Genomic DNA, 24,834 nt, shown 5'->3' on the forward strand with positions numbered 1-24,834 from the left:
GCCTGGCTCAGTTGGCTTTTCAATTGTTCCCAAAGGTGTTGGATGGGGTTGAGGTCTGGGCTCTGGGGGCATTATCATGCTGAAACAGGAAAAGACCTTCCCAAAACTGTTGGGGAAGCACAGAATTGCCTAGAATGGAACTATGCTGTAGCATGAGTATTTGCCTTCACGGGAACTAAAGGAACAAGCCCAAACCATGAAATAGGCTCAGTCCAAGGGGTGTCCAGATACTTTTGATCATATAGTGTTTCTTCATTTGCAACACAAACTGGAGTTATGGGATTAATATGAACACCTGAATAGCAAACAATGGTGTGAGTGCTGGCGCATATGCACCCCAGATAATATCTGAAATATTACCGCCAGAATTCTTTCACAGAAACACCATGGAATCCACTTTGCTCTGCAGCATACTGCTCTGTCCAAGGTAGCCTATCTGTCTCTCAGCAGTCAACTTTGACACAGTGGCAACCACATACGGATCACAACCTGCCAAGCCTGCTGCTCACTCCTATCCTTTCATCTGACACAGCAAGGCACCTAAGAGGAAAAAGCCCTCGGTCCACCCGGATATTCATTCCGCTTGCCAACGGGGATCCACAATCAAGGGATCACAAGCCCTACTGTTTTCCATCCTGTAATGCATGCACAAACATACGAGGCCCCGTGATGTATGCCTGAAGCTTCATGGCTGCAACTGAACAGACACAAGATTTGCTTTTATTAATAGAGCCCATGTTTCCCCTCTCTTCCACCTCACCTCCTACACCCATGCACGCAACACTCGAGGCTATGTTTGGAAATTGTATTAGCTGAGTGGGACTGAGGAGCTGACACCCTCCTGTCTGTGCCATTCTGCTCCATGTAGCTACAACACACAGCCACTATTCAGAGCAGAAGCTTTACCATTTAATCAAGGGGAAATGTAGCAGACCTTTTTTTTTTCTCTTCACAATATTTTGGGCAAATTTAATCACAAACGGGGAATGTGCAACTGCTTTTTAATTAAATATGTATATATACAGGTGGATTAAATGCATTTTACAAGTTGAAAAAACTAGCATCTAGCCAACTGGGATATTTATCTAATGAAATTAAGATTTCCACACAGCAACCACAAACTTCACCAAACTTGTAAAATTACACCATGATAAAGCTGAGAACAGCTCTCCTGTAAACTGAACAAATAATAATACACAAGAAACAATAAGCTTGTTTTGCCTGCCTCATTGATTTAGGGCTTGGGTTTTCAATAGGGGGTCGTTGATGGTTCTGTAGGGGGTGGTCAGACTTGATATGCAATGACCGTATATAGTTTTGGAAAAAATATATTTTAATAATTTTTTTCAATATATAGCCTTTTTATATAACCTTTTTTAACTTGTGATGGGGGGTTCCCTAGATGCCTTTGAGCCTAGGTGGGGGTCCCTGGATCAGGACATTTAGAAAAACCCCTGATTTAGGACATTTTGCTTTCATAGTCTCTGTTTAGAGTGAGATGCATGAGCACATCTAAGAAGGCGTGGGCTTTATTTTATTAAAGCCCTATGCTTCACGGTGAAAAGCACTGTCATAAATTCATAGCTTTGAGTCATTTCAGTATGGTTGTTACCAGTGGGCTTTTACAATGATATGTTTGGGGGGGGAAAACAAAAAAAACAAAAAAAAAAAACAAATATGAAACATCTGTGAAGCCCAGCTTCTGTCATAAGCCAGAGTCCTTCATAATTCCAGTTTACATTTAGGAGGAATTAAAATCACCAGAAAACAGGAATAGACATGGACAGGAATTCAGGATAAATGCAAAGGCAATAGAGCATTGTTTCTGGCAAGTATCTGTCCATCCACATCCTGCCAGTAGCTATCCATCCTGGACTAGCAACCTCTATAAACTGCTAGTCCAACTAGCATGGCATGGCACCTTGTGATTTTTCCTACCTGTTGCACAAGTATCACAGACTGATCTGAATACTGACTGACTCAGTGTACTCCTTGACACGGCGGTCATGTGATGCTTGTGTAACAGGTAGGACACCATGATTCAGACAGAACATAATGTACAATAACAGGAGTCAAGTTGCTAAGAGATACTCAAATTTAAAAATTCCTTGGACTATATATTGTGAAAATGCCCACCAAGTACAAATGATGAAGTTGGCTGGTCCCATAAGCAATTAATGAACAAATGGGAGGGATCATAACCTTATAGACAGACAGTGGAACGCTGACGTTTATCCGTCGCTTCTCCGTTTTCCAGATGTTCATGCATCATCCCCGTTGGTAACGCACAGTAGCTGGTTACAACACGCAGGAGAAACGCAATTCTGGAAACATTTTAAATGCAGCTAGTCTACGTATAAATCAACGGGTTTAGGACTATCATACAGTTGGTATGAAACACAATTTAACGGCTATACACACAAATAAATAAATAAATAAATAAATAAATAAATAATATTAAAGATATAACGTTATTGGTCCGCAGATCTAAAATATCGCAACGAAATGATCGTGAACATGTTTTCTTAATAGATAGCCAGTTTAAAACTCTTAAATACTTTTAATCTTAACTTTACTTGTCTGTTATTGCTAACGACTGTCATAACGATGATAACGTTAAAACCACGCACCACGCACAAGCGCACTTCTTCCATGCAGAAGGGATGGTTTCAAAGTTCCTCTTAAACAGGTGTTTGGTTTCACAGGCGTGGACGATTTAAACCTGAAATACTCGTTTTAACCTAACTTACAGCTGCATTCTTAATTGTGTGGAATTTTAATCGTCCAACCTGACAAACCAGACCACTGAAAATGAAAAGAAATGTGGGTGGTCGCTCGCTATCGCACGCCTCCTAAACAACACGTATTTGAACACCATCTCCGCAGCATTTCGTGAACTATTAGAGCAAACATGGACGCGCTAAAGAAAGGATTATCTAAAGCGAAGGACGGGGTCGTGTTCGCTGCTGAAAAGACGAAGCAGGGAGTTACTGGAGTGGCTGGGAAAACGGTGGATGGAGTTGTATTTGTGGGCAAGTGTTTTTATTTTATTTATTTGTCAAAATACGTGTACAAACGTAATGTCACTTAAAAAGGCGTTAACTATTATTTTTTTCATATGGGTAATGGTTCTTATCGAAGATAATGTTTGCTGAATAGGATACATTTTTGTATTAGATGAATGATGCATATTTTAGCTCCAGCCCTTGGTATTCTAATTTGTTTTTCCTGATTTTTGTTTCTTAGGAACCAAAACAGTGGATGGAGTTTCCACAGGTGGGCTTCACAATTTGTTTGTGTACTTCATATGAAACCACATTCATTATATTATAAACTTTATATGTATTTTAAAAGATGGTTTGATAAATTATTATATAGTACAAATTCATGGCTGAGATAATAGATAAATATACATCTCACAACCATTTAGTTGAAAACTTTGGATGCTTGGTTGAATATACTTGGCTGACTGTAACTTGGTAGAAAAAGGGGGAAAAAATCCTAAATTCTGTCATTATCAGAAATTTGGCTTGTCTGGTAGAGACAAAAGTTACATTTTCATGTTGTATGCAAATAGCTGCAGAGATTCATTATGAATTTCCTGTGGTCCTCAGTTCAACAGTATCTAATTTGGGACATGGCACTGTCCTGAGCTGACCAGTTAAGAATTTCACTGAACAGTCTTCTCTGTATCCTAAATACCTGTATCAGGATTCTTAAATTATTAATGTACTAGTTAATATAGACAACAGTATACATAAAATCTCCAGAATGGCATTTGCTGCCATTAGTAGATGAATGGATTTTGGATCAAGTGAGACACACCCCCAAGTAAGGTGTGTAGCTGGGAACAATCATCTGGGGAAAGTGATCTGCTGCTCGAGTAAAAATAGAAACGCTATTGACAAACCAGTGTCTCCTTGGCACATGACTAAATAATCCAGTTTTCAGTGAACTAGTGAGCACATAAGAATATACTTAAGACGTGTATACTAAAATGATGTGGGTTGATTAAACAGTTGAGTTATTATCATTTATAGTGGTATTTGTATTGTTATTACGGTGTTTTAATCCAATTTAGGTTCTCAGCTTCATTCAATAGCATAATTGTTTGGCCGTATTTATTGAAGAAATGTAGACCGTTTCTGTAATACTGCGGAGACACTTGTTCGTGTCATACACCAGACCATACTTTCATTGCGGGTGTGACTTAAATTCAACATTCACCATGTATAAAAGATGTGTTATCCACAACTGCCTGGTCAAACGCCACCTCCATTTGGATTTATTTTTCCCCATTTGTTATTAGTTGATCTCCAGTTCTGTTCTTTCCTCCTGAGTCAGTGACTCTCAAAGTAGCTACTGTCTATAACATTTTTTGTAAACTAAGATGTATTTGGAGAGAAATGTACATGTTTACAGTACCCATTTTCCATACGTGACTTGTGTATGTGTTATTTTAACGATTAATACAATGCCTCATCAAATTCGCTAATTTTTATTCATAATAAATGCATTCCTGCAGTGTTTGGTATTTTTCAAATTCTGTGAATGGCTGCATTTTAACTGTAGATTTTTGAGGTGATTGTAGTCTCAATGCTGTCTTAAATTCAAGTACCTCTGTCATGCTGTAACTGAATTCTGTGCTTTGGCCATATCCATCCAGACGGTGTATCTCCAGTGAAACCTATACATTAGTCTCTTTGTGTTCCTCTACAGTTGCAGGGAAAACTGTTTCTGGGGTGTCTCAGGTGGGTGGGGCCGTGGTGACTGGCGTTACAAGTGTTGGCCGAAAGACTGTGGAAGGAGCTGGCAGTATTGTTGCAGCAACTGGATTGGTCAAGAAGGACGCAGCCAATCAGGTGGGGCGGGTGGCTGATTAAGAAGCAAAATGTTTGATCTTTCTAAACATGCATTCACAATTTGCTTACACAGAAAGTACTAAGTAGTAATGCAGATTGACATTTGCCTCTTTCATGGACGTTGGATAGCATGAAATGACTCCATTATGGTGGCATTGTGCCATCCTTGCCAAGTGAATATAGACGTCAGTGTGAACAGATGGGAAATGAGGGCCCACTGTTAAGTGGAGTGTCACATGAAGAGGGTGCATGACACATTCCACAGATGCCGTGGGCTGTGATGTCACATTGAAATTGTGGATCCTGCCTCCAAGCGAATGTAAACACAGTTCTTTGTTACTTTTCCAGGTTAAACTCCACAGTATAGTTATAGTACAAAAGGCCAACCATGGCTACAATTTTGGATGTTCATTATGTTCCCTGCCACAGCTGCTACGAGTTCACTAAACATGCTCAGATCAACTCATTAAAATCGGTAGTTTTCATCCATTCGCCAGTTTAAGGAAGCAGATAATTTCTGCTTGTGAAGGTCTGCAACATTCTTTTTTGTTTTTTTGCCTTTCCTCATGGTGGAATACACATGGATCTTACATTTGTTACCTTTTTTAATGAGTGAGAGGAAGCCAGGGAAGGCCACCATAGTTGCTAGGAATATGGTGAACTCAAAAGTATAATATAAAAGCCTTTAAGGTGAAAGATCCCAAATGTGCAATTAGTGTTTTCAAATGAACTTTCTAATCCTAATTAAAGAATCGCTGCTGGTAATCGAAAGCAATGGAATTCTAGAATACAGATTTTTGGGGGCGGGGGAAATGACCAAAAAAAACCAGAGTTAATGCAAATTTGCAGAGTTATGGAATGGATTTAAAGTTATTCGGTCTCACTTTGATGCATTTATGACCAGACTTCCATTTTTGTGTGCACCTTTAGAATTAGAAAAAAAAAATTTCTGTACTGTTTGAGTGACTGAACGTCTCTTAATTAGGATGAAGCTGTGACAGAGGAAGAGCCGGTGGAAAGTCCTGGAGAGTCACAGGAGGATTCTGACACCTCCTCTCCCCTTGAGGTAAAATGGCATGCAGTAAAACCTGATAATTGGCACAGGTTGCCTTTAAAACGGTTAAATTCATTTTAGGTTCATTTGTAAATCTAGGTCGAGTACCTTCATTTGGCGTTCTTGCATGAAAAACAAGAAACAAATAAGCAAACCCGTGTGCCTTAATAGATTGGCGGCATCACATTGTTTTATGTGGCTTCACATCTATGGAGTGTTGAATAAACAATCTGAACCAAGGGTTCTGTGTAGGCTACAGGCACTGATTCTGCATGTGGGTACTGTAAGGTGTGTATGGTGGAGCTCCTGTGTGTATTTTCTGCTGTAGTGGAACATGGCATCCTGATCTTCACCGGGCACTTGAAGCTCCTTCTGTAACTATTTAGTTTTAATACAGTTGATGCCCCAGTTGTGTTTTGATATTTCTCATTTACTTAATTATTTTACTGGATAGATTACAGGGATCAGTGTTGGTCATGTCATCTTCTCCCTAAATCCTCAGCATATAAAAACTTTAAGCAGTTTTAAGAAACAAGCCATTTGTATGGCTAGTCGGCATGTGGTTTTATGTGCATATTGCATATATTGCATCATATTGCATGCTGTACAGTTATTGCCTGCTCTGCCTCTTGCATATAATGCTTGCGCTCACAAGTCTGTTTCTCTCTTTGTATTTCAGGCGGATTCTTAATCTGGCAAAAAAAAAATCAATGACTGAAACATTCCTTGCTCTGCAGGCTCATGTCCTCGACCAGAGTTTTTGTTAGTCTGTGCAATGTTTATGTCATGATATTCTGTCACATGTGAGTGTGTGTTTGTGTGCCCCCCCCCCCCCCCCCCCTTGTAACAGCTGCCATCTTTTGTGATTCGTTCACACTGGGATGGCCATCCAGCTTTGGGGGGTGCTCTGTGAACCTTATGGTTTAAAAGAAACTGAAATAGCAATTTAAGAGGTACACCAAAGTGTCTATAATTTATGGGGGGAAACTGGATATATTTTCTGATTTGTTGCTATATGTCTGGTGTAATGCAGTGCTTATGTGTGCATACTTTCTATCTTTTGTATGTTTGATATATTGGGCAGCACTACAGATTAGTGTCTGCATATATTTTAAACATGCATGATGTCACATTTTAACATGCTGTGGCATAATTACTGTTGTAAGTAGTGTTTGAATCCAATAAAGTTTAAGCATACTACATTTAATCTTGTTTGTTGTGTCTGGATACTCAAATATTACGGTACGGTGTATATAAAGTATGATTTTAATATTAAGGGGTCTGATTTAAGTAATACATAGCTTAATTTATTAAATTATTTGTAATATTTTATAATGAATTATCATCATGATTTGTTATGCATAATACAACATTCCTAATTCAGAGAAACGGTAGGTATCCAGGTGAATGAGGAAAAGACTGAAGAGGGTAAAAAGCAAATGGAAAAATGAGTGTCCTTGAATGTCTGGCACTGCACATTCTCGGAACATGAACTGACAGAGGTGGTGGAAGGATATTCTAAGTACAGAATCTGCCTTCTGAATCTAATGTTAGCCCTAATATCTGTAATAACAATGCAATTGATTGCAACTACATTATCAATTTTAAAAAAAAGTAAATCTTGTAAATAAAGTAGGCAATGCATAATTATTGTACATGCAGTTGTATGTCTGTAAGGTTAATACAACAACAGTGAATACAACATTATCCATACACAAGGTAATGGTACAGCTAAGGAAAAAAAAAATTAAATGCAGTTCATGCTGTAGCGTCAAATCCCAACCATGCCAGTGCTGACTGTCCAGAAAATCAGGGCAGTACATAATTGACTTTAGCATCATGAAGGGGGGAGTTTTTAGCAGTACAACCCACGTCCTTGTTTATCATGCAATAGCAGCTCCTCAGAATGATTAGGTGTCTGCAGTCTGCCTGGACCAACAGTACAAGCGCAAATGAAATACAAAATGAATATGATGATGCTTAAATGAATAAAGCAATAATACAATGCAAAATCATACAGCATAAAGTACTGTATGATCTGGTAGCAATGGAAAAAACCAAAGCTGTATGTGAAAGTGCCAAACTGCTTACCAAAAACAGTCCCCATATCCTCAAGCTTTGTTACATTTGTGAACTTGTGTGTTTTCATACATGCAGTAGACACAGGGAAAGGAATTTGATATGGAGACCCACATACGTGCATTCAGTGTGTCAGGGGCCAATACAGGCTGCATTATTCTGGACACAATGGTGTAGTATCCATTATACTCCCCAGGGGGGGATGCTTTCACACTTTCTCAGAGGACTGAAGCATGTGACCAGAAAAGGGTGCCATAAGAGGCAAGTGAGAAAATTCTCTTGATATAGTTGGTGTGTTCACTGTGGCAAAAATGACTAGCATCTGTTATTCTACGGAGGGGATACGACAGCATTTGTCCACAACACAGTTCCACTTCTGCTTATTTGATCAAAGAGGAAATTGTAGGCCATTGTTCCAGAACAAGACCATGCAACGGATTTCCATTTGGAATGGGTAGGTTAAAAATGTTATTTTCATAGGTAATTAGGAATTTGACCAAAAGATAAATTCTTCATCATGATCATCTCACACCATGTATCCTGTTGAAGAAAAAAAATGTAGGCTAGTTTAGTAGACAATACTACGCTTCCTCATCTTTCAATCCAACATGCTCCCATTGTTGCTTGAGAATACACATAAGCATTGTGGCATTATGCTCAGTGCAAACAGTGTTCTGTTAAGCTAAAATCTAACCAGGCCTTATCAATTTCTAAGGTGCTTCATAGCTGAAGATGTCCTCATATGATCCTGGATCCCAGCCCCAACACTGCAATGACCCATACTTATAACACTGGTGCCCCCACCCCAGCGGTTTGACATATCTGACACCTCACATCAGTTAGTAATCCAGGCACCAGAATCGTCATGCATACAGCACAGCTGCCAGAACAGACATACGCAAAATCAAAGTGCACATAGAACCCCCCCCAGTGCTAATATCAATATTAAGCATTTGTGATCCCTCACAAAAAGTGATTGGGCCCAGGTGTGCATGCAAACGTAAGTTACTAGCTTCTTACTAAATGTACATATGGCCAACACAAGAATGCGTGACTTTTAAATGAAAAAAGAAGCAGAATAGTCGTATTAAATAGAAGTAATGGGGCTCGGCTCACCATGAGATTGAATAGCTTTGGTGGCCAGTCATGAGCTCACAGAATTCCTAGGTTAGCATGCGGATATCCATTATGTCTGAGGAATAAAATGAGTGCATAATGGCCACCACATCTCAGGCCTCCTTGCAAATTATCATGTGCCCTAGAGCTGGGAACAGCCCATTAATGAAGACCTGCAGAACTGATTACTCAGATCATTGCTCCAATAATAACATTAATGGAAAATTGTTTGTCTATAGGCTTGAAATGTATTAGATGCCTTGGAAAAAATTCTGAGGAAAAATAAAAAAATTTTTTGAAGGGTTAATTTCACAAATGCCCCTTGAAGAAACTCTTTAAAACACTGAAATGACCGATTGAAAATGAATTTTACGCACTTTTAAAAATAATTTATTTCCACTATAAGCCTTTATGACAGTTAAAATACACCGGTGGGGTGAATATGCAACTATATCTGATACTGTGCAATTAAAAAAAAACAAACAAAAAAAGGTGTCTCTCAGTGGTCTCCCCTTCCCAATATTCTGTGAAGAAGCCTGTTATTTTTGGGGATGAGTTAGAGTTTAAAGAATGTTTAAATGTTTAAAGAACACTTCAGAGGAAGAAATAGTATGCTAATGGGAAAACCGTTGCTTGGACACCGCCGTAAATTTTCAGGTGCAAAATGCCGGGCACTTACTGAAAGGACAGTGCAAAATAGCCCCGTGCATGCTCCTGATGCTATGTAGCACCGGGGCGTGAAGGAAGGTCTGACTTATCGTGTCCCATAACAATGCAATGCTAGCTAATGAGCCGTTTCTGGGCTGGCCTTTGTAGAGCATCATAATCCAGATTTGAAGTATGTCTAAAACATGTGTGAGTTTCAAGGCTGGCTGCAAAATTCTTTGTGGATCATATAAAAGCCCGCAGCAACCGCAGGGAAGGGCAGTTCCAGGGTTACCCTGCAGGGAAAATAAGGGCTTCACCGTACCTCCACAGGACTATTCTCAAGCAGGAAAGGCGACCGTAAACCAGCTTCAAAGATGAGAGGCACAACTTACTCCCAGAAGTCCCTGACGGTCTGTGGCTCCAGCAAGATGCGGGTGCAGAGCCCCTCCCCCTCCCGATACCGCAGCTCCTCGTACAGCAGGGGCCGCGCAGGGTTCCAGGGCACCGCCGTGGAGGTCGGGACGGAGATACACCAGCTCCACGCCAACGAGAAGGAGGAGATGCAGGAGCTGAACGTCCGCTTCGCGGGCTACATCGAGAAAGTGCAGGCCCTGGAACAGAGGAACGCGACCCTGCGGGCGGAGCTGGATAATCTGAGGGGGCGCTACAAGGGCGGGCCCACTGGCATTGCCGACGAGTACGAGCTCAAGTTCAAAGAAATGAGGGATCTAATCGAGGGCCTGACCAAAGAGAAAGGAGCGGCCGATATAGAGAGGGGCTATATCGAGGAGGAAGTGGAGATGTGGAGGCTCAAACTGGAAGAAGAGCTAGCTCTCAAAGGTGAGGACCAGCGCAATCATTTTACTGATCTAAGTTCTATGATGACTTAACTTACATCAAAGAATAATTTGACAGATTTTGTGAGAGCTCATTTTAATGTCCCTTTTGTCAAAAATAACAATTGCATGCTAGTTAAATTAATTTCAAAATCAAACAAAAAAACAAAATTAGAGAATAAATACAATAAAGCATATAACAATAAAGTTATAAAATAAAGCATAATCCACAACATGACAATTGTTGCAAAGCTTAAATCATAGAACACTGCATGATTACCTTGATAGTTAGCTAAAGACAAAGGCAGGACTTGTAGCATTGGTCTTACAAGTACTGTTCAATTTCTCACCAAATTTTAGCGGAGGCAGAAATGATCCTCCGAGAGTTCCGTGAAGATGTGGACAACGCCACCCTGCAGAAGGCAGATCTCGAAAGGAGAGTGGAACAGCTGGTGGCCGAGATCGAGTTCCTGAAGAAACTGCATGACGAAGAGGTGGCTGACCTCACAAAGCAGATCCAGGAATCAACGGTGACGGTGGAGCTGGACGTCGACCGGCCCGACCTGGCTGCCTACCTGCGCAGCATGCGAGCCGAGATTGAGCAGGTGGCCTCCCGTAATGTGAAGGAGGCAGAGAAGTGGTACAAGACCAAGTTCGACACTCTGAAGGAGCATGCCAGCAAGCATGAGGGCCAGATGCAGACCATGAAGCAGGAGATCACCACCTTCTGCAACCAGGTGACCGACCTGCAGAACCAGATCGACAGCATTCGTGCCCGCAACGCGGCCCTGGAGCAACAGCTAGAAGACATGGAGGTGGGGCACCTGGAGAAGATGGCTGGCCTTGAGCACACCATTGCCCAGCTGGAAAACCAGCTCTGTGAGACCAAGGTAGAGATGGGCAAGTACCTACAAGACTACCAGGACCTCCTCCACATCAAGCTGAAGCTGGATGCTGAGATTGCCACCTACAGGAAGCTTTTAGAGGGGGAGGAGAAGAGGCTGGGTATTTCCTCAGAGGGCGTGTTAGGCCAATAATTCCAGGTGAATAACTGACATCTCAAGTTCATGCTCTCTTCAGGGTGCTTGGTTTGCTATACATTTGCCATTCATGCAGAGAACAATCTACTCGCTACTGTAAACAAGAGTGCAATGCTCTGCACTGCTTTATATTCAACTAAAAAGCCTAACTTCTTTCACAATCATGGACACACTTTTACATCTTGTAACACGTAAATTCATAATTTCTCTTAGTTTACCCGACTTTACTGAAATTATCGGGTAAAGATTTTCTAGTAATCACTTTTTTTTGTAGCACATTCTCTGGCCATTCAAAGCAGATTAGCACCGAGTGCAAACTGCATAGCTACTTCCCTTTACAGTATCCATCTTGTGACAGGGAGATCATTCCAAAAGAAAGATTTGTCAGTTAGTTTGTGTAGCACACTGAGCTGGAAGCTGTCTGTTAAGATCTGCTTCTATCTACATTTCTTTTTCTTCCAGCTCTGGAACAGCAGTCACAGAGGAGCGTATCACCTCAGTGTCCCGCAGCATGGAGACTCACACAGCTTCCACAACACCTGCTTGATGCCCCCTCTATCACATTCTGTCCTGAGAAGGCCGTCAGTCGCCCCTGCCAAACCCTTCACATTGGGAGTGTCCATATCCTGAAATGCTAACCTGGCCTCCTGTGACCGTCCATTTTGACCCCCCCCCCACCCCCAACCCAATGTAACAAAACCAATGATGTTCATGTGTACTAAAGTGCCTCTTAATAAAGCTTGGACTTGAGCACATACAGCTGGCCTGGTTTGTCCATTCTAGTCACTGTCAGGGGAGAAACATCTCAGTAATTTTTAAAATAAGTCAGTGTGTTAATACCAAGTTGTATGAAGCAGTCAGTCACTGTACATGGTTTTTTAATCAAACATGACATTCAGTTCAGACAGATTTTACACACAGCCTAAAGCAATAACATGGTCAAATGCTGCTATTACTGTTCCAAAAACATAAACATCTGAATTCATGCACATTAAAAAAATCTCTCATTTCTCATTTTGAGGTGTGTCACAACAAACTGGAAAAAACGTGAAACAGCTCCAGTTCTGGGTTTATACAAATGATTTACATTTAACATTTTGGCCGCTGATCTTATTTTCTTAGAATTCAATTTGAGGCCTGAGAGCCATAAAGCACAGTATGACTGATTCTCAGTTATCCTGGCCCTATAGCTGCTGGACTTGTCCTTGGAGAGAGAGATCCAATTTGCACCTCCGTGAAATCTGCTCACTTCTTCCTCCGTTTCATGGCTTTCCACTCTCCCTCCTGTGTGGCCAGGCTGCCAAAGAGCTCCTTCACCTTCCTCTTTCTCTCCACGTCCCTGGAACACACAGCAATGTCGTTTTCAATTTCATTGAAAACGTAATTGAAAATTCACATTGTCATTTTCAGTACACTCAAGGATTCCATAAAGTCTCCAGATGCAAGAACATTACCGTTTACTCCTGCAAAAAGCCACAATAAGACTCAATACAGCTAAGATAAAGGCCATTGCTCAAACACTTCAATAATGGGCTGAAGCAGGATCCAGATGTAATTTTAATTACACAATGCTCAAAAGCTTTCAGTCAAAATGACAAGCTCTCACTGAAAACTGCCCTTCAGCCAAAGACCTTACACATGTACAGACAAAGAGCACCAGAGTTGTTCATACCTGCTCATGATTTCCGTGAGCTTCTCCCTGGCCAGGAACTTGGTGTCCTTGCGAATCTCCCGAAGAGCGCCTTTGAACTCCTTCTTGTATTTGTGCTTCAGCCTCTCTCGCTCTCGTTCCTGCTTGGAGCTTCCTCGCTTCTTCCCGTAGTCCAGCCTGGGCAGAGAGAGACATCGTCAGACACATGAATAAAGGGGTACCTCTAAAATAGCCATTGTTTTCCCATGCTTTCTCAGAGGGACCATTTTTAGTTGCTGGGATGCCTTTTTTCTATTAGCTTCAACTGAAATAAAAAATCATTAATTTCCAGCCAATATGTTCAATGTTTACAAAACCCAATATCACAATGATAGCATGGAGCCAGATAAAAAAACTGTTTGAAATTGGACTGTATAACCTAAGGCAAAAATGAACTATTTAGATTTGAAATGAACTACCAACCAGTTTTAAGCACAGTTGCATAGCTGTCAGGTAGATTTTGTTATTTAACACTAGGGATTTTTGATGGTCTCTTAGGGTTTATGGACATCAATGTTAACAATGTTTATCCTGGTAAGCCAAATAAAACTAAAATCAAAATAAAACAAAGGTAGGTAACGCAAAGGTATTCAACTTACACTTCGACAATTTTGGGCGTAAACAACTTTAAAGGAATGGGCTTCTTTTTATCAAACACCAGTGGAGGCTGCAGTGTTGGGGCACCCGATACAGACACCAGTACTTCCTGGTGAAGGTCCTTAAGAGGTGAGGGGGGAAAAAAAGCATTCAAACATTTCTACCAACATTTAAAATCTACATTGTCAATAGATTCAGCCACCAGTTTGATTTCAGAAAAGAATGCACTAGCTTTCACAAATCTGTATTTTCAAAAAACAGGCCATGATAATTTCTAGCCACCTGTGTTTTAAACAAACATTTTTATATACATAACACATACACAGTTAAACAAAAACCTTAACATAATCAGCAAACTATTTTGCCAATAAAGCTCTTCAGTCTTGAGGCATAAATCAGACAAGATACATATGTCATGAACTGATTCTAAACTGAACTGAATGTCACAATCAATATATCTGCATTTTCAGATATATTGACAATTTTCTGCATTCTAGGACTCTCTGAGAGCAAGTATCTGAACTATTTAATTAATCAAAACTACATAGTCTCATAATTGAAATACTGGCAATATTGCTCAGGCACTTCATCTTGGACTGTGAACCAGAGCTACTGCATATCACTGGATGCTAATGGAAAATAACGCACATCTGAAAGACTGCTGCACCCACGGAAAGCAGGCCCATCTCACTAGCTACCATACAATGAACCAGAACTGAATGACCTGGCATTTCACATCTAAATCCATAAATCACAGGGCCTACCACAGCAAGGAGTCCTGGGGGCACCCGCCTAAACCTCATCCAGTACATACGCAACATGAACTTTGAGGGGAAACCACTTTAAATATCTCAAAATATTTGCCATAATTCAAAACTTAATGGTCTACAGAGTCTTATGTGACCCTTGGAAACAGATATCTGAGGTAGAATATTAATGATTGCCACCCCAGGAATGTATGTAAATATATGCATAGCAACTGTATTTCTTGGAATAAACTGGGAGCCTCAAAAGACCATAATGCATGTTTTTGGTGTGACACACTGATGGATAATGGGTACATTTTGGTGTATCATTTACAACTTGTGTATCACAACTTAATAGACAAGATTTGGAGAAGCCAAGTAAACCAATTAATCAGGCAGTCACCTTTATGTGAGTAGAGCAGCTTTCCACAGGTAGATGTTTAGTGAGCAGGATTCTGATAGGTTGAAATATATGGTCGAAGGAAGAAAGTGATTTATAAAGCAACACAGATCTTTTCACCAGGTCCAGGCAGGTAGCCAACAACGACAACCTAAGGAACAAGAAAGCCTAGGTCATTACAACTCATAACTGCCTCTCAGGACACTGCAATGACAAACCGTAGAGGTAATAACAGGTAAATCAAGCGTTGAACCAGGCGATTATTCTGGATGTTCTTCGGCGGTTCAAAAGGACTAGCGTGCCGCGTCTTGCTGTACCACAAGCCCTCGAGCCTCAACTGTAACTCCTGTACTTGGCTCTGCGGGGAGCATTCTTGCCCTCTCCCGGAATCGCACTGCTGCGCTAATTACCAGCGCTCTCCGACACTTCAACACGTCACACACGCACGCGCGTGTCAGAATTCCCCTCCGCTGGTCAGCGGAGAATCTGCACAATTATGCAGCTGCTATACACACCCCTGTGAAACGCAGGTGTCATTTTTTCCCCCATTAAGTTCATGTGGCCAGAGGTATGCAGGCCTGGTTTCAGAATAGCACAACGCTGGTGTGAGAACAGGGCAATAAAAATGTACAATTCAGACAGTCGGTTACTTGTACTCATTTCAGCATTCATTGTGTCCTGGACTTGAACCCATTACATCTCAAATTTTCATCTTCAAAATGTAAAAACCCAGCAAAGATATCCTTTAGACCAGTGATCTTTATTCCTGGTCCTGGCAGGCTGCAGAGTCTGCTGGTTTTTGCTTTTGCCTTAATATTAGCAACCAATTCAGACTCAAGAAACCAGTGAGCACAGGAATAAAGATCACTGTTTTAGACAGTGTTCTACGATGACTTCACAAATGAGTTATGGTCACAATATATTCAAATAAAGGCAAGTCATTTACAATCAGTCGAACATCGTCTCCAACAATCTAAGCTATTAGAAACTGTATGAAATACAACTGCACATTACTACACTCACCGCATCGTAATCATAACCTCATCAACAGCCCAGTGACATGTGACAAGTAAAACAGCTGTTCTAAGTGGCCATTTTTGGCCAACATTACAAAACACAGGATTCCTTTCACAGTAGGGGCACATGGATACACTGGCCTCGCACCTGTAATGGTCCCTCTCAACCTCACTCAGAAAACTGAGGCCCTGGACTCCGGACAATGGCAGAGTCTTCCTGCTCCATGACTCCGCCCCCTCAGCACTACGAATCACCAGCAGATCACAGTTCTTCCCCACAGGTCTGAAAGGAGGCACGACAGTGTAACCTGAAACACAATGGGAGAGAGGGGCGTGACTCACCTGTCTGTTGGTGTTTGGAGAAAAGGAGGGGTCAGTGGAATAGGCTAAAAGACGGCCTAAAAGCACTTTGAAAGAGTACAGGCAGTTGGATGTAGCGCAAACTTACCATTAATGCATTAGCTTGCTATTGCAAAGAATGCAGTGGTAAGTCAATGATATGGAACAAAAATATGTTTGCTATTTATACAGGGTTAGACAAGAAGTTTCAAACCGAAGCTGGGAAATCATAAGGGGGCCTTGAAGATTAGCAACTAGTGCATGATTACATTAGACCATTTTTGTTTTTTGTTAATGTCAAATGCTTTGTGTCAATATACAGATGTAGTAGTTTTCCAGAAAATAACAAGTCATCTTAAACAATCTGAATAGTAAATGTTTATATTTATATAGTAGTAATGCAATGATCGTAATGTTTGGGAACCACTGAATGTACTGCAATATTTGAAAAATACAATCAAGTTTCTCAGACCATCCCTTGCTGCACTTGCCAAAAAAAGGACCACTTCAAATGTAATCATGGATTTTACATCCACAAACTTTCTAAATGAAATTGTACTTTTTCACCTTCAAAATTTAATTTCCATATTTCCCCAACCACTCAACTTCAAGTTTAATCACTGAAGGGACTGAAAGAATGTATTAGACAGCACTGAAAACAGGAGAGCTTACACTCTCAGACACGTCTGAGTCAATTCTTCTACCCACACACTGACAAATTAACTCATTCAGATGAACGCCTGAGAAAAGCTGGCAGAACCGGAGGCTGTGTGCGTGCCGACAGGGGGTTCCTTTCAGACTTCCCAGGCTGGCGGAACACAACGCTGAGAGAGGTTAAGTGACATCTCGATAGCGGTATTTCACCCAACTCTGTGACCGCTATCAACCCCACTCTTTGCACTGACTTCATCCTGGCAGTAACCGAGGCAATAAGAGCTAAGGCACAGGCCGTGGGCTATTTATACTGGCTTTCAATAAAGGCTCAGCCATTTCTCATCGCATTTTATGAGCGATACTTAACAGTAAGGTCTGAAGAGGGGAAAACAGGGCTGCTGAAGAGGATCTGACAGTACGGTTCTAAAACTGTACACTAGACTTGCAAATTAACCTTTTACGACGGTGTCCATTCTTGCAAAGTACAGTACAAAGCATGTGACCGAAGGCATAGCAACCACCCACAAGATAATCACACGTCTATGGTACAGCGCAGCCTTCACAAGCAGCACAGACCAAGGGAAATGTAACTATGGCAACTGAAAAGAGGGACGTGTTGACCGTGTGACTGCCGGTACCTAGTGACTGCTTCACAGGAACAGCCAGGTGGAGGATACCCAAGAGGAAGTTGATGAGCTCAGGGACGAACCGCTGAGAGAGAGTAACATACTCCAGCGCCAGGCAACACAAAATCAATCCTGAAGTCACTTCCTCCAGCGTGGTTACAGGACACTGAGAAGAAACGCGTAAAAACCACTTACAGGTCTACAACATCGCACCTTATTCACATGCCAAAACACAATAAAGCTCCCCAAATCTTTATGTTTATGTTCTGTAGTTATGTTTGAGAGAACCTCTACATTTCACAGTCCTTAAATCTCATGACAGGTAAGGTTCACACATTAGCCGCTTGAACACCCTTAAAAATAGCATCTTGTACAGTCCGTGGGGGGGGAAGCACCCCAGCAGTACTTCCATTGGTAAATGAGCATACAGGATGATGCAATCCAATTAAAGGACAACAGAGATGATAAAAGACTATAATAAGCTATTACTCTACACTAGTGATAACCAACCCTGGAGATCTACATCTGTACCATCCTGTAGGTTTTCAGTCCAACAAAGTACAACTCATTCAACAGCTAGAGATTTTGCTGAGCGGCTAATTAGTCAGGTGTGCCAAATTATGGTTGAAATGAAAACCTACAGGATGGCAGACCTCCAGGAACAGGGTTGGTTACCACTGCTCTACACTCTATAGTGTCTTTGACCTTGACATTATGTTGCAGAATATATTCAGAAATGCACAAAAATGACTTTTAAGCAGCTTTTGAAATGTTCTGTGAACTAACCATTTAAAATACCCAGTACTGACCTTAGTGAGAGCCTGGCTTATATACATTAAGGCTGGGGTGACAACAGGGTGTCGGAAATCAGAAGTAGGAAACAGAAGGGCTGTAATCTTCAGGTAAATGAGCTGAAAGACAAGACAAATCACTTTGCCTCCGTGTTGTTCACACTGAGAGGGACACACACACAGGCACTGCCTTTCATTGATTTAGATAACCATGCATGCAGAAAAATGTTATAATTCACATTTTATCAGAAAATCATTTGAGCGTATCCATTACTCATATTTTCACTGTGAACAGTTTAAGAAACTCAAAATAACACAAAATCAGAGGTACCATATCTAGGCCTGGGAAAGATGCTCGACCTTTGACCTCTATAGCTTCCTCCATTTCGTGAGCACTGTCACTGAGTACGGTCTGCATGGCCTTGCAGGCAGCATCCGGGAACAACTGACAGAGGCCATACAACTGCCTGAATTTCCGCCAAAAGCAAATAAAAAAGGGTCAATCAATAAAATATTGCATACAGTAGAAATAGTTCACACAGGTCAGACAAGCAACTTTATTTTTCTGCAGTAATGTCTGAACCAGAGGAAAAACAAGTTCTAAATAACATTTCAGATTAAGCTGTAAGCCCAATTTCTTTTCTGTATTTTCTCAAATATAAACATGTATACTTGGTTACTTTACAGTAATAAAAAATATTTCAAAATACTGCTTTATTAGAAAAGGAAATAGCTTGAAATTCACAAGGTTTAGAACTTCCATTTCAATAAAACTCTTGTATCTTAAGTCTTGCAAGAATCCTCCACTTGGATATGGTCAGGCCTTAAACTAATATTGGTGCAAAGGTAGCTGTGGTACTATATCCAACATGCACAGATTTACAGACCTGCCCATCTCTGTCCTACAACAGTGGCTTTTGTACCCATTTCCCCTCAAGCACTCAACCACTTAAGTTAAATCAAACAGAGCATAGGCCATACTTGATTCTGTTCAGGTAAGAATAAAGAGACAGAAGTGTCATATGGGGTGGGGAAGGGAACTGGTAAACTGTTACTCACGGGATGAGCTTGTTTATTGTGCCAAGTTCAGGAGGACTCCGCGTGGCCAGCTCTCCAAGGTATTCCAGAAGGAAGCCAAATAATTTCTGGAAAATATATCAAGTAGTTTTGTTGCAAAAATCCACTTCTCATCCGAATTTGTGAGAGAAAAAATATTGAATACAATTCTTCTTCTGCGTACAATAGTTCATTAATCAACCAGTGCTAAAACCTCACCTGCAGTTTGAGCTTGTTGCCCACAGCTAGACTCGGGTGATTGCACTTCTGTATTCTCTCCACAATGAGGCACTGTTTCTCAGGAGTATGTCCGTGGATTAGAGACTTCAAGTCACTGTAACTCTCTGGAGCTGGGAAATCAACGAACACAGGCACTGAATTTGTTGCCTGGGGTGTGTACATACAAAAATGCATATCGAAATGACAAAAGCTATTCATTTTTATGAATTTTTTCAATTTTTCCAATCCAGTCCAATCATGCTCAGTTGTCAAGAATGTACTCTGTGCTTAAATGCAAACTAACATTTATACCTGTTAGTCTATGTAATGTAAAAAGAGTGACAATCAACTACATTTAAAAAAATACTGTAGGCAAAATGCTTCCTCCAATGACACTCTAACCATATTTATGCTGAACCCACTGTGGTGCTTGAACCCTAAGGACAGTTGCCATTAATAACTCCGCACCAGCAGAGTCACCTCTTACCTGTGAAGGTGTACGGAAGCTCTGCTTTAGCAGCTTCCTGTTGGGCCAGTTGCTCTTCTTCGCTCACGGAGCTGGAGGGTTTGGGTGTCTGCTCCTCTTCTCCCTCACTGTCCTGCTCTGAGTCCAGGTCAGAGTGGCTGTCCTCCTCCTCCTCATCGCTGCCGTCATTCTCGTCTTCGCTCTCTGCATCCGACTGAGATTCTTCCTCCTGGCCACTCTCTCCCTCCTCTTCCTCATCATCATCACCATCATCATCATCATCACCTTCCTCACCCTCTTTCTCTTTCTCCAGCTCCTCTTCTATGTTCCATTTCCCATCCTTTGAAAGGTAATACAAACATGAGATTACAAACAGGTCAAGAAAATGTATCATCTCCTTTTTCTCATTCAGGATGCCAAATCAAATCTGCTGAAATTTAGTCAGTCAGTTTAAGAGATCAAAACAGCAACCTACAGGCTGCTAATAAAAAGCAATGCCAAAGATGGCAGGGAAGGACCGATGGAAGTCTCCACGCTCACCTGATAGGAGAGTGCGCGCTTGTCTTCTTTGTCGAGGATGAAGCCGTCGTTCAGGTCATCAGCGGACCAGTGAACCTGCTTTTTGCTCTTGCTCTCCTCCACGTCACCCTGCATTCTGCGCAGTCGGTCAGCCTGGGGAACAACACACGCACTCAGTATAGGAAAAGCTTTTGGTTTGGTGCGAAGGCAACGTGAATCTAGATCCGGACCACGGTTATAATGATTCCACATGTGGCACAAACAGACTCCGCTACTCTACCTCCAGCTTGTGAAGCCGCTCCTTCTCCTCCCGTGCCACCTCCTCTGGAGTCTTCATTTTCTCAGAGGGCTGAGCCTTCATGTCGAAGCCCAGCTCCCGCACCATCATATCATATTCCTCCAGCTGTTGCGTGGGCACACACACACAAACACACACACACACCATAGCCAAGTCCTTTAATAGACAAGCCTGCCATTTTACCTCAAGTTGGATTTTCAAAGTAATAGTCTTAAAAACAGTGAAGACATGCCTTGATACTCCTGCCTTGAACAAACTACTGAATCTGCAAATTGAGTATGGCTTATAATCAAGGTAAACAATCATCATGCACTGAAGTAGTTTCATCTCGCTGAATTGAACTTAAACAATTTTGAAATATATAGGTGCTGATGTGGGAAAGCTAAGAGAATAAAAATTGCCAGGACTCTTAAGATACTTTAAGTCATTATTTGGTGAGGGCTATCAATTTTTATCCTCACAGATCCCATAAATCCACAAATCTTACACTCCCCTCCTTGCATTACACAGTTAAAAATGCAGACTTAAATATACTCGCAGTACATACAATTCTCTGAATTCTTTCCATTTTACCTTTGGCTTATTTTCATCTTCCTTGGCTTCAGATTTAGGGGGCTTTTTGGACAAAATAAACTGGATGGACTTCCAGTCTTGGTCCAGTTTCTCAGTCAGCTCCTGGGCCTCTTCTTTCTGGTTCTGGCGCTCTCTCTGGTCAGCAGATTGACAATATCATTGCACTTCAGAAACAGCAGAAGGATGAAAACCAACAATCCACTTGTCCGTGACTTTCTCTTTCTTAAACAAAAAGAAAGGGACCTTACCTTCTCCTGTTTGGACTTGATGATCAATTCCTCAATAAGTTCCTGTCGGGATTTTGGCTTTTGGCCATCCTCACTCCCCTTTTCCCCTGTCGTCTTCTTCCGGAGCAATCCACCTCCCCCGCCAAAGTGCGAGGCCGTGAGCTCCGCTAAAATACATGAAGCACAGTCATTCAGTCACAGGGAACAAAGACAAAAAACTGCTTTTCCTTCATAGGATCTTATCAGTCAACAGGGAAGACATTGTGACTCTGCAGCCAATGACATATACCAGAAAGCAGGCCTTTCTCCTCCGAATCACTGTCACTGTCAAGAGCATCATTGAACTTCTCAATTTCTGAAAGGGATTGGCCATAATGGGTCAGCTCCTCCTCCTCATTCAAGTTGTAAATGTCCTTCTTCCCATTTGTGCGCTGAAGACCAAAGACAGTGAATGGCACATAAGCTCACAAACTTTGAATACAATTCTAACAATGGATTTCAGTGATTATGAGGCTATAACTTGTTATAATTTTATGATAACATCATTATTTTAACACAATGAAATAACTATTTATAAAGCACAAATGTAAAAAAAAAAAAAAAAAGGACAATAAAAGGTCATGAAAAGAAAAGAAGTCATAAAAATAAAGACTAATAAATATTAGACACCACTAAAGGCAAGTCTAGAAAAACTGCTTTTAAAGAAGACTTCAAAATTATGACAGTCTTCACACTTCTGATACTTTCAGGCAAAGCATTCACCAACTTAAGAGCTTGCACAGAAAAAGACCTTGTTCTGGATATATTCCTAAATTAAGTAGTATTCCAGGAAAGTTTCCATAACATGTTTAGTAAAACCCAAGCTCACAGACACCACCCACTGTTTTGCTATAATTTCAATTTGGTACCCAGATTATAGTGACTCCATAATCAAAGTTTTCATTGTTTAAAATGAGACACCACTTTGGATGTTTTATTTTACTTTTGAGACTTCCTGGGCATACCATCATTGCTTGAATTATTAAGGACATTTAACAGTCACAATATGCAGGCTTGTCTTTAGGATATTACATACCTGTCTCTCCAGAGCAAACCTTTTCAAGATTTTGTCTTCTGGGGCCATTTTTGTGTCATATTCTCCAAACCTCCTGTCAATGAACTTATTTGACTTGTCCTTCTGTTTGTACTCCTTTAGTAGCGTGTCTTTGCGCTGAAAAAACAAATGACAGATGAAGAAATAAAGGGCCAAGTTACTTAAACAAACTTAAGAAAACGGGGCCAGCAGGGCTTGGGAGTTTGTGGATTTTGTGAAACATCCTGGTAAAATTGAAGTTGTAATTTGGCATCACTTTGACATAAATAATAAAACATATCTTTAGGAACTGTGTTTACAGATGAACATACGGTATACGAGTTGTATATGCGAGTACCTTCGCTCTTAACACTGGAAACGTTTTTGTTGATACTTTACACTACAAGTCACATGGCAGGCAGGACAACGGAGCAAATGGGACTCATACTGTACAGACACATTTTAAGATGTTTAATTGTATCATTTATTTTGTTGTTTAATAACACAACAGTACCTTCTGAATAGCTTTCGACCTGGATACACCTGGGAGGCCGACATCGTGTTTTGTCTTTCGCCCAAGCACTTCAAACTTCTTCCTATTGATCTTCACCTCGAATGGGTTATTCTTGATCTCTGTGGTGGTTTTTGTCCGGCGGACTTTATCCGCAAGACTCTTCTTCTTCTGGGGTTTACCCATCTGGAAATTCTGAAACATGGATTACAATGAACAAATATAGCCTACGTTCATTTTGCTCCAAATATATTTGCAGGCTACCATTTCTGCCAATGCACTAATCCTGTTCCAACCAGGAATTTATCAATTTATAAAATAAACAATCTATCAAAAATGATGCAACTCGCCAAAAGCCTAGCATTGTCAGGGTGCCAGCTAACAAATCATGTGAACCGTAAACTATGTACATACACCAGTTATGATACTTGTAGGAATATTTTAAAATGTAGCCAATGCAAAAAGTCGCTCGCTAGTTACAAAGATGCCATGAAATTTAGCGGAGGAGCATTTACCTTACATGGATATAAAGCGGTAAAAGAAACGTAGCTACTATACTGCCGGTGAAATCTTAAATCGTCTTTATTAATGAACGAAAATTGTATAAATTGTAACAACTAGCTAATCAAATCGAGGCGCACGTTTTCTTCCACTGTAAACCAACATGTTAAAGGACAGAGTTCAGAGTTCAGATTTTTTCTACAAATATCACTTGCGATTTTATTTATCGCCGTCTACTGGTGGTCTTCCACATACATTCTACCGCTCTCTGGCAATTCTGTGTTTTCCCACTACTATATTATTACTGAGCCTTATTTTTATGCGACAACACTATACGTATTTTTCCTACAGTTACTTAAGCTATAAATGAATTAATATGGAAGAAACGCTCGCTCTTGGGCGGTGGATAGGTTTCTTGCCTTTCTCATACCAGCATGGTTTCTGACTCTGTCCAAGGAGTTATGCTGCCATGGTAACCTCTGGACAGGGGTTATATGTTACCTACTCTACTCTTTTTGTTTCTTTGTTTTCTACTCAGACTGTACATCTTCCCTAACTCTTTTTTTATTTCCCACTCTCATCACTTGGGCAACTGTCCCCCCTTCCCCTAAGTCACCCCAAAGCCTGCTGTCTTTCCCCCATACGTCCACTGCTCCTGTCTGTCCCCCATCCCACAGTCTGGTGCCTTCCAGTTTCTTCCTACAAATCTTCCAGAGCGTTTTCTTGCAACTGTTGCTTCTGGCTTGCTGTATGGGGGTTTAGGCCAGGGTAAACTGTTAAGTGTATTATGACAAATCCTTTGTAAAATGCACTTTATTTATAAAGAATTATTGAAGAAAATATTATTCACTAGAAGCAAAATAAAACAAGCTGCCGATATAGCAAGCTATTTTTCATG

At 41.0% G+C, this 24,834-nt stretch overlaps 3 protein-coding genes across 4 annotated transcripts; 2 read left to right on the top strand and 1 right to left on the bottom strand.

The window, feature by feature from the left end:
- The first annotated feature begins 2,688 nt into the window (after positions 1-2,688).
- LOC135239599 (alpha-synuclein-like) lies at positions 2,689-7,123 on the top strand. The gene is made up of 5 exons (XM_064308377.1): positions 2,689-3,032; positions 3,247-3,276; positions 4,720-4,862; positions 5,848-5,928; positions 6,596-7,123. Exons 1-5 carry the CDS (start codon positions 2,912-2,914, stop codon positions 6,605-6,607), a joined length of 387 nt encoding a protein of 128 aa, XP_064164447.1. The 5' UTR covers positions 2,689-2,911; the 3' UTR covers positions 6,608-7,123.
- A 2,893-nt stretch (positions 7,124-10,016) lies between these two features.
- LOC135238803 (vimentin-like) lies at positions 10,017-12,390 on the top strand. 2 transcript variants are annotated; one of them, XM_064306872.1, is made up of 3 exons: positions 10,017-10,599; positions 10,956-11,617; positions 12,120-12,390. In XM_064306872.1, exons 1-3 carry the CDS (start codon positions 10,134-10,136, stop codon positions 12,180-12,182), a joined length of 1,191 nt encoding a protein of 396 aa, XP_064162942.1. In that variant the 5' UTR covers positions 10,017-10,133; the 3' UTR covers positions 12,183-12,390. The 2 variants fall into 2 exon arrangements, with proteins under 2 accessions (XP_064162942.1, XP_064162941.1); XM_064306871.1 differs by having other exon boundaries at positions 10,018-10,599; positions 10,956-11,638; positions 12,098-12,390.
- Positions 12,391-12,496: 106 nt separating this feature from the next.
- nop14 (NOP14 nucleolar protein homolog (yeast)) lies at positions 12,497-24,116 on the bottom strand. The gene is made up of 19 exons (XM_064306854.1): positions 23,951-24,116; positions 23,439-23,630; positions 22,928-23,062; positions 22,142-22,283; positions 21,874-22,019; positions 21,626-21,760; positions 21,035-21,157; positions 20,776-20,907; positions 20,257-20,575; positions 19,770-19,900; positions 19,554-19,639; positions 18,826-18,961; positions 18,513-18,614; positions 17,716-17,869; positions 16,233-16,392; positions 15,072-15,219; positions 13,925-14,043; positions 13,308-13,463; positions 12,497-12,974 (listed from the first exon to the last, which is right to left on the bottom strand). The coding sequence occupies exons 2-19, from the start codon at positions 23,619-23,621 to the stop codon at positions 12,881-12,883; spliced, it is 2,601 nt and encodes an 866-aa protein (XP_064162924.1). The 5' UTR covers positions 23,622-23,630; positions 23,951-24,116; the 3' UTR covers positions 12,497-12,880.
- Between the last annotated feature and the right edge of the window lie 718 nt (positions 24,117-24,834).

This window comes from Anguilla rostrata, chromosome 14 (genome assembly GCF_018555375.3).
Source record: "Anguilla rostrata isolate EN2019 chromosome 14, ASM1855537v3, whole genome shotgun sequence".
Classification (NCBI taxonomy): domain Eukaryota; kingdom Metazoa; phylum Chordata; class Actinopteri; order Anguilliformes; family Anguillidae; genus Anguilla; species Anguilla rostrata.

Bases quoted from the DNA above. Each gene is read 5' to 3' on its own strand.
- LOC135239599 (XM_064308377.1), top strand. From the start codon at position 2,912: ATGGACGCGCTAAAGAAAGGATTATCTAAAGCGAAGGACGGGGTCGTG. The intron at 3,033-3,246 runs GCAAGTGTTTTT...TTTGTTTCTTAG, and splicing joins GGATGGAGTTGTATTTGTGG to GAACCAAAACAGTGGATGGA. The intron at 4,863-5,847 runs GTGGGGCGGGTG...TCTCTTAATTAG, and splicing joins AGAAGGACGCAGCCAATCAG to GATGAAGCTGTGACAGAGGA.
- LOC135238803 (XM_064306872.1), top strand. From the start codon at position 10,134: ATGAGAGGCACAACTTACTCCCAGAAGTCCCTGACGGTCTGTGGCTCC. The intron at 10,600-10,955 runs GTGAGGACCAGC...ACCAAATTTTAG, and splicing joins AGAAGAGCTAGCTCTCAAAG to CGGAGGCAGAAATGATCCTC. The intron at 11,618-12,119 runs GTGTTAGGCCAA...GCAGTCACAGAG, and splicing joins TGGGTATTTCCTCAGAGGGC to GAGCGTATCACCTCAGTGTC.
- nop14 (XM_064306854.1), bottom strand. From the start codon at position 23,621: ATGGGTAAACCCCAGAAGAAGAAGAGTCTTGCGGATAAAGTCCGCCGG. The intron at 23,063-23,438 runs GTACTGTTGTGT...TTGTTTTTTCAG, and splicing joins GGTCGAAAGCTATTCAGAAG to CGCAAAGACACGCTACTAAA. The intron at 15,220-16,232 runs GTGCGAGGCCAG...CTTGTTCCTTAG, and splicing joins GTTGAGAGGGACCATTACAG to GTTGTCGTTGTTGGCTACCT.